The sequence below is a fragment of the Oncorhynchus gorbuscha genome, linkage group LG19 (genome assembly GCF_021184085.1).
Source record: "Oncorhynchus gorbuscha isolate QuinsamMale2020 ecotype Even-year linkage group LG19, OgorEven_v1.0, whole genome shotgun sequence".
NCBI classification, from domain to species: Eukaryota; Metazoa; Chordata; class Actinopteri; order Salmoniformes; family Salmonidae; genus Oncorhynchus; species Oncorhynchus gorbuscha.
In genome coordinates, this window is record NC_060191.1 from 45159567 (window position 1) to 45169173 (window position 9607).

The following is a 9607-nucleotide window of genomic DNA, read 5'->3' on the forward strand; positions in this document are numbered from 1 at the left end:
ACCGACGGCTTGAGAAAGCACCAGGGTGACACACTCAGCCCCTATGATTAATAGCGTGCATCCTCACTCACACATGGATAGTGAAATAACATCCTAGTTCCAAATTGAGATTTCAAAATTAGTTCAGTGATTCATTCAATAAGTACAGTGATTAATTCAGTGAAAGCCAATATCAATATACATGTTGTGTGTAAAAGCACATTCAGTACTTGGACTGGTTCTGTTAGAGAGTAACGGAACCACCTGTAGGTGACTTTACAGACAGGGACATGTTAGTGTTAACCACACAGCACCAGCAGGCGTCCACATGCTTCCTATCCAAAACAGTTTGTGCATATATTATGATGACATTTTGGGATGTGTAAGTTCCATTTGGTCTTCAGCGAGGGTTTTGTCGACTGTTCGTACACACAACGTTTTTTTCTTGAGGCAAACCGAAGTCAGTAGACGAAGTCTATGCCCTGTTGATTGGTCAACAGTAGGGATTCTTCAATTAAGTATTTGTTGTTTTCATGCACATTTTTTCACTTGAGAAATACTGAACCAAACATCTTAGTTAGATGTAAAATTGCGCGACTAAAATGTCCTTGGAATATATGTCAAAATAATTACAGATTTCTTGAGTTATTGTGGGATTAATTCTGACTATTTTGAGGAAGCATATACTGGCTATGGCATATGAAGATGGACAAACAGAACTATTGCCGAAAAGGTATTTTAAGGGAGTATGCGAGCACAGTTGTTCAGTTCGACTAGACGCCAGCTGAACCGAAGCATGCTGACAACACCGGGCTGGAAGATTAGCATACACACACACACGCTCACATACACCTCTTCACACAGAGAGAGTGCAATGCTGGATCTACACTGTGGAGCAACTGCACCACAAAAACTACAGGGCCCCATTCTGACAAAACAGGAAATTGTTAAAAGGGACAATATTGGTGGCTGCATTTGTTTCAAAACAAAGTGTGGCTATGCACTACGAGTCTGCTGCACTCCAAATTCGTTTTGAAATACAGTAATTTCTGAGCTGTGTTTGAAAGGATAGTGTTAAACTTCTTTTCCTAGTAATCTTACCTGGCCAAGGTGGACCTCAGCAGGCCACTCTTAGACCAGATCTTGACATGCCCGTCCTCCCCAGCTGAGGAAACAACATCAACAATCTAAGTTACAACCTGCGGCAATTATAACAAACTTGTTACTGAGCAGCGTATTATATTTGAGTGTTCTTGTTGTGTGTGTTTAGTACCCTGTGTATCCCTCACCTGTGATGAGAGCGGTCCCGTCGTAGTTCCATCTCCTGGCTAACACAGCTCCTTTGTGGGCCTCCGCACTCTTCTCAATACAGCCCATCTTAAGAGGCCAGGTGGAGCTTACCTACAGACGGACAACAGAACCGACAGGTAGAAGACAGGTACAGTCCATTAGATATGAAGGAAATATACTGTCTAAACGGTCTCTCCATTTCTAAATCTCACTCGAGAGGCAACAAACAGTCAAAAGGCACGATAAAAGCATATGGCATGATGTGAGGAGAATTAATAAATATAAAAGACCAGGAATATAGGCACTCGGCCTCACACATAAACAAACAAACTGAGATAAACACACAGAATTGTAACCCATAGAGTCAGGTTCCAATCCATAATGCCCTTTGTTCCACTGTCCTGGTTGGTAGCTACCTCCCGAAGACACATTTTTTTTTTATACACAAGACGGAAGAATGAAAGCAAAGTCTCTCTTCTGCTTAAATGAAACAGTTTCCTATCTGCTAGAGACGGGGAGCGATCAGGCATGGAGACAGTTATCAAAGACACTAGCCTACCATATACTTTGTGGCGGTGAGTATTAAAAAATACAGAGTGTTCTATGTAATTTCTGGTTGCCTAAAACTGCAAATCAGCATGATGCTTCTCTCTCCAGTTTCTATATTTGGATGTCCTAACAAATGTGAATGTCGCCGACCCAGAAAAACAGGTAGTGTGTATACGGCCACGCTGTATTGAAAGGACGCTTAGAATTAAAATAGCCTTTTGAAAATGTCAATTCTATTAAAGACCTGACTGTTAAACACCACATTCAAACTGCTCCCAGCATTTGCTCTATGTCTGTCAGTACTATGAACCAAAACCATTTTTGACATATCGCCTCAGACAGAGGCCCACGCACCAAATGAGGTTGGAGAAAGCCACAAAAGTTACTATAGATTTTCCCCACCCACCAAAGCTATACATCTGTGGTTTCTATTTAACCATTTCATAGCAATGTGAAGTTTCACTGACATTAAAAACAGAAACCAGAAAAATATGCCGTTACAAGCTGCAGTGGAGCATTTTGCCAATCCACCCCAACATGTTGAGGTTGCTGAGCATTAGGATATAGGACTATTACACCAAAAACATATACACTGCCTCTCCGTAGAGGAGACCAATGACTTGCTCTAAGAAGTAGTCGATTGTGACAATATTACCTATATGATGACTATAATCATTCTGTACCAGAAAGACAGATGCAAACATTTTCATGACTACATTGGTCTGCCAGGGAAAATTGTTGCTTCAGTTTGTGGGTGTGTTTATGCAACCCTACACTGCCATTAACATTGTGACCACACGTCGCCTGCCATCGCCGCACATCTCCACTCTGTGTGTTTAGATCTGATATAGACAGAGCCCTCTACAAGGAATCAGGTTTGAGGACTTATCGAGGTAACTTTTGTCATCTCTGAGTTCAACTTGGGATAACCGGTACCATTTAACCGGTACATTTCTATGACAATGAATCCTTCAGAACTAACCTGATCCGGGCAGGCTAACTCAGGGCTAACTACATTTATCCTGAATGAAGTGTCTGAGCCATGAGTTGAGGACCAATTAAATCAGATACCATCCCTCTCGCAAAGATTGTGTCATCATCCTCTTCATCTGAGGAAGACGGCAGATCAAATATTTTATTCAAATGTTTTTTTGCGTGTAAAAAAGTAAATGTTAAAATATATATCGCATTACACATTTAGTAGACAGCATTTGCTTTCCAAACTGTACATTTTTCCCGTGATTGAAAGAAGGCAAACCGACAGCCGCAACCAACCATAGACATACAGTGTAATGCATAGATGGCAGTTCCCATTCAAGTCAAGACAGGCAGCCATTGTTAGTGTACGCATGAGTTTAACAGTCAAATTGCCAGGGTTAGAGACTCCCAAACCCTTCTATGGATTATAAATACAGGGCCTTCAGAAAGTATTCAGACCCCTTTACTTTTTCCACGTTTTGTTACGTTACAGCCTTATTCTAAAATAGATTAAATAAAACTACTTCCTCATCAATCTATACACAATACCCAATAATGACAAAGCGAAAACAAGTTTTTAGAAATGTTTGCAAATTTATTAAAACCAGAAAACATAAATACCTTATATACATATGTATTCAGACCCTTTGCTATGCGTCTCGAAATTGAGCTCAGGTGCATCCTGTTTCCAGTGATCATCCTTGAGATGTTTCTACAACTTGATTTAGTCCACCTGTGGTAAATTCAATTCATTGGATATGATTTGGAAAGGCACACATCTGTCTATATAAGGTTCCACAGTTGACAGTGCATGTCAGAGCAAAAACCGAGCAATGAGGTCAAAGGAATTGTCCGTAGAGCTCCGAGACAGGATTGTGTCGAGGCACAGATCTGGGGACTCTTCCTAGAGCTGGCCGCCACGCCAAACTGAGCAATCGGGGGAGAAGGGCCTTGTGAGTGAGGTGACCAAGAAGCCGATGGTCACTCTGACAGAGCTCTTAGTTCCTCTGTGGAGATGGGATAACCTTCCAGAAGGTCAACCATCTCTGCAGCACTCCACCAATCAGGCCTGTATGGTAGAGTGGCCAGACGGAACCTGCTCCTCAGTAGAAGGCACATGACAGCCCACTTGTAGTTTGCCAAAAGGAACCTAAAGACTCTGACCATGAGAAACAAGATTCTCTGGTCTGATAAAACCAAGACAACTCTTAGGCCTGAATGCCAAGCGTCACTGGCACCATCCTTACGGTGAAGCATGTTGGTGGCAGCATCATGCTGTGGGGTAGATGTTTTTCAGCGGCAGGGACTGGGAGACTAGTCAGGATAGAGGCAAAGATGAACGGAGCAAAGTACAGAGAGACCCTTGATGAAAACCTGCTCCAGAGTGCTCAGGACCTCTGGAATGAAGGTTCACCTACAAACGACCCTAGGCACACAGTCAAGACAAATCAGGAGTGGCTTCGGTACAAGTCTCTGAATGTCTTTGAGTGGCCCAGCTAGAGCACGGACTTGAACCCGATCGAACATCTCTGGAGAGACCTGAAAATAGCTGTGCAGCAACGCTCCCCATCCAACCTGACAGAGCTTGAGAGGATATGCAGAGAAGAATGGGAGAAACTCCCCGAATACAGGTGTACCAAGCTTATAGCATCATACCTAATAAGACTCAAGGCTGTAATCGCTGCCAAAGGTGCTTCAACAAAGTACTGAGTAAAGGGTCTGAATACTTATGTACAGTCGTGGCCAAATGTTTTGAGAATGACACAAATATTAATTTTCACAAAGTTTGATGCTTCAGTGTCTTTAGATATTTTTGTCAGATGTTACTATGGAATACTGAAGTATAATTAAAAGCATTTCATAAGTGTCAATGGCTTTTATTGACAATTACATGAAGTTGATGCAAAGAGTCAATATTTGCAGTGTTGACCCTTCTTTTTCCTCTGCAATCCGCCCTGGCATGCTGTCAATTAACTTCTGGGTCACATCCTGACTGATGGCAGCCCATTCTTGCATAATCAATGCTTGGTGTTTGTCAGAATTTGTGGGGTTTTGTTTGTCCACCCGCCTCTTGAGGATTGACCACAAGTTCTCAATGGGATTAAGGTCTGAGGAGTTTCCTGGCCATGGACCCAAAATATTGATGTTTTGTTCTCTGAGCCACTTAGTTATCACTTTTGCCTTATGGCAAGGTGCTCCATCATGCTGGAAAAGGCATTATTTGTCACCAAACTGTTCCTGGATGGTTGGGAAAAGTTGCTGTCGGAGGATGTGTTGGTACCATTCTTTATTCGTGGCTGTGTTCTTAGGCAAAATTGTGAGTGAGCCCACTCCCTTGGCTGAGCAGCAACCCCACACATGAATGGTCTCAGGATGCTTTACTGTTGGCATGACACAGGACTGGTGGTAGCGCTCACCTTGTCTTCTCCCGGCAAGCTTTTTTCCGGATGCCCCAAACAATCGGCAAGGGGATTCATCAGAGAAAATGACTTTACCCCAGTCCTCAGCAGTCCAATCCCTGTACTTTTTTCAGAATATGATGTTTTTCCTGGATAGAAGTGGCTTCTTTGCTGCCCTTCTTGACACCAGGCCATCCTTCAAAAGTATTTGCCTCACTATGCATGCAGATGCACTCACACCTGCCTGCTGCCATTCCTGAGCAAGCTCTGTATTGGTGGTGCCCCGATCCCGCAGCTGAATCAACTTTAGGAGACGATCCTGGTGCTTGCTGGACTTCTTCACAACAATTGAACCGCTCTCCCTGAAGTTCTTGATGACCCCATAAATGGTTGATTTAGGTGTAATCTTACTGAGAGCAATATCCTTGCCTGTGAAGCCCTTTTTGTGCAAAGCAATGATGACGGCACATGTTTCCTTGCAGGTAGCCATGGTTGACAGAGGAAGAACAATGATTCCAAGCACCACCCTCCTTTTGAAGCTTCCAGTCTGTTATTCGAACTCAATCAGCATGACAGAGTGATCTCCAGCCTTGTCCTCGTCAACACTCACACCTGTGTTAACGAGAGAATCACTGACATGATATCAGCTGGTCCTTTTGTGGCAGGGCTGAAATTCAGTGGAAATGTTTTCTTGGGATTCAGTTCATTTGCATGGCAAAGAGGGACTTTGCAATTAATTACAATTCATCTGATCACTCTTCATAACATTCTGGAGTATATGCAAATTGCTATCATACAAACTGAGGCAGCAGACTTTGTGAAAATTAATATTTGTGTCATTCTCAAAACTTTTGGCCATGACTGTAAATATAATATTTCAGTTTTAAATGTAATAAATGAGCAAACACCAAATCCGACATTAACGATAAGTAATAAAATAAAGATGGCACTACTAAAAAGCTATTTCACACCATAGCCTGCTGAATTTTCTTTCATTTTGATTTCAACACAAATTTAAATGTGTCACTGACTCGCCCATGGATTGATGTTTCAGCATTGTTTCAAAGAGCTTGACATTTGAGTAACCACGTGCGACATACCAGTTTGAGTCAGCGGCAGGCGGATGAGCAATATCCACCTTCAAAGTACGGCAGAAGCCTGACCTGGAATGTGCAGCAAACTGAAGATGGCTAGCTTTATAAAAGCCTGAGTAGATCTAACTTGCTTCGTAGTATACCACTTAACATCTGGACACACAAAGAGCTTGTCAACCAGAGACATTTCACACAAACCATGTAGTTATGTACCTTGGGACTCATATCCTCTTTCACCTACCTAATTCAATATCAATCTGTCTTGTTGAATGTGAGAAAGTATCAGTTTTAAAATTCAACATTTATTTTCTATGTTAACGGTGCCATAAACATGTCTAGCACTTTTTGGTCATCAAAATCTCTTACGAGAAAATCATTATTGGTGACTTGCCGTCCTTCTGTAGCTCAGTTGGTAGAGCATGGCGCTTGTAACGCCAGGGTAGTGGGTTCGATCCCCGGGACCACCCATACGTAGAATGTATGCACACATGACTGTAAGTCGCTTTGGATAAAAGCGTCTGCTAAATGGCATATATTTTTTTTATATTTTAGTACTGGTGAGCACAAAGATCTCAGCCTGGGCCTGCTTCTTGCCTCCCACCGCCGTGGAGAACCAGTGCAGGTCAATGGGGAAGAGGTCCTCCTGCACCTTCACCACCAGGCTGATCTCACTGGTCAGCAGGTTCTATCTTTGGATCTGGTGGTCCTCACTGCAGGAGTACAACTCGTCTGCAGTGGTCCAGCCCACACAGCTCACAAGCTCTTTGTGTGTCCAGGTGTTAAGGAGGACAATGGAAATAAGGAAATAGATCAGTGGTTGCTGCAACATATCTCATCTTAATTACTTGACCCAGGTATGTTCGCGTTAATCTGGTACAAACGTTTTCACACCCTGTAGACTAACTCTTCGGGTCCAGGGTTGGAGGCCGCAGTAGACTCAAACACAGTGGTTGCTTTCAGCCGAATTAATGAACACAGATCCTGTATTCACCTTTCTTTGTATTGAGGTAGGTGAGATCCACACACAGATGTGATCACAAATAGCACGTAGAAAATCTTTTCATCTCCATATTGGTTGCAAAAAAACATGCCTTTAGTAAAAAGGTTCCAGTCAGATTTGGGTTCAAACACTATTTGAAATCTATACTTTATCTGTGCTTGATTGAGCTTAGTGGGCTTAATGAACCATTAGAATAGTCCCAAAACTACAAACCTGGGGCAGGGTAGAGCAAACACTAAAAATATTTGAACACTTTCAAATAGTATTTGAACCCAGGGCTGGTGGTGCAAGGTGTACTGAATATCATGGCTCAGGCGGCCCTAGCTTTGGTCCATGGTACTAACCCCCTGGACCAGAAGTTGTGCCTCTAGTATGTTATTAGAGGCACAACTTCATAATATATTTTTAATTAATGATTGCTGACTGTCCATATTTTTTCAACAGAAAAGACCAACAATCAAGTCAAAGCACTGTTGTAGTATATTTCTATCATTCACACAATTGAAAAGGATATGTTTTGGTTCCTTGAGTAATGATGTCTTTAATCTCATTGTGGTGGCTAATGTGAAAGAAGTATTCAGAAAATAGGTACTTGAAAACCCTTCTGTTTACAGTGAGTGCCATCGATCATTCAAATTGGACATAATAGTGACTGTAGCTACAAAACAGACTATTAGCTTGTTATACAATTAGCAAAATAGCTAGCTATTCATAGCTAACGATACTCAGTTTGCAAGTATCACTTGCTGATCTTGGCCTGGTCAAAAATAAAACTTCGTTGTCTAGCTAGCTAAGTTAAGCCTGCATATAGCTGGCAATAACATTAGTGTATAGCAAATAATAAGTAGCGGATAGTTACTGACTAACCGTAGCTGCTACGCTAGCTACAGTACCTATCTAGACAAACAAGCGTTCGTCGTTGCTACGGGACATACATTGTAGCTAACCCGTGGTGAGTCTTCTTCACTGTTGTCACACTTGCTAGCAGACAACTAAGCATGTCCAGTTGCTCCACCGTTAATAGTTAATGCATATAAGGTGATATATATTCCTCAACAATTATACTTTTCGACAAAACCAGACAAATAGACGGATCGCTATACAAGCTAGCTCTGTTCTGGAACGTACCCAGAGATACTCCTTTTCCAATATCGCTGACGTACCTCGACTCTGTGAATAACTATCGCGAGAGTTCCTTGTCAACAAACTTGGAAAGAGAACCTGTTAAAAAAAAAATATAGGACAAAACACACATCATGACAAGGGACAACACAACACAACACTACACTACATAAAGAGACCTAAAGACAACAACATAGCATGGCAGCAACACATGACAACACAGCATGGTAAGCAGCACAAAACAGGGTACAAACATTATTGGGCACAGACAACAGCACAAAGGGAAAGAAGGTAGAGACAACATTTTGAATGCTTATTAGAACAGGAAAATGGTCCAATTCACGCACTTATCAAGAGAACAACCCTGGTCATTCCTACTGCCTCTGATCTGGCAGACTCACTAAACACAAATGCTTCGTTTGTAAATTATATCTAGGTGTTGGAGTGTCCCCCTGGCTATCAATAAATTAAAAAACTAGAAAATGGTGCTGTCTGGTTTGCTTAATATAAGGAATTTGACATTATTTATACTTTTACATGTACTTTTGATACTTAAGTATATTTAGACTTTTACTCAATTAGTATTTTACTGGATGACTTTTAATTTAGTCATTTTCTACTGAGGTATGTTTACTTTTACTCAATTAGTATTTTACTGGATGACTTTTACTTTAGTCATTTTCTACTGAGGTATGTTTACTTTTACTCAAGTATGAAAATTGGGTACTTTTTTTCACCATTGGGTATAATCAACTTGAGACTTAACTCTTACGCATTCTCTCTAGAAAATAATGTAACTCTATGGAAGGCTAGTGCCACTCCACTAGTGCGTCGTGGCACACACCTTCCAACTAGAGCATTATTTTCCATGGAACACACAGCCCGTAGTTGATTATCCCTTACATATTTTCGACTATTCAACCAATACAATCCAAATACCATTATAATAAATTGACCCGTACTGTAAACAACAACCTTCCGTCGTCTCTAGGTAACAGTGCCCAAACGTCACGGGGCGCGTTCTGTTTTAAATTTTTTTGTGAAAATATCCCAAATCATTACCAAATTATAATTTATATTCATTATAATGTTAACTTAAATGCAAAAACAATTAGTTTATGTTCATGGTTGCCTGGCATCGGCCCTCTATTTGAAAAAAATAAAATAATAATAATATATATATATTTTTATATATA

The 9607-nt window shown here is 41.3% G+C and overlaps 1 protein-coding gene across 1 annotated transcript in view; it reads right to left on the bottom strand.

Moving 5' to 3' along the window:
• Nucleotides 1-8448, bottom strand: part of LOC124004998 (intraflagellar transport protein 80 homolog) — a 52366-nt gene extending 43918 nt beyond the window's left edge. Inside the window, exons 1-3 of the mRNA XM_046313816.1 lie at nucleotides 8418-8448; nucleotides 1269-1380; nucleotides 1081-1144 (exon numbers count right to left, since the gene is read on the bottom strand). Of these exons, the coding sequence (XP_046169772.1) occupies nucleotides 1081-1144; nucleotides 1269-1356 (152 nt within the window). The 5' untranslated portion in view covers nucleotides 1357-1380; nucleotides 8418-8448. The remainder of the gene's footprint in view (nucleotides 1-1080; nucleotides 1145-1268; nucleotides 1381-8417) is intronic.
• Between the last annotated feature and the right edge of the window lie 1159 nt (nucleotides 8449-9607).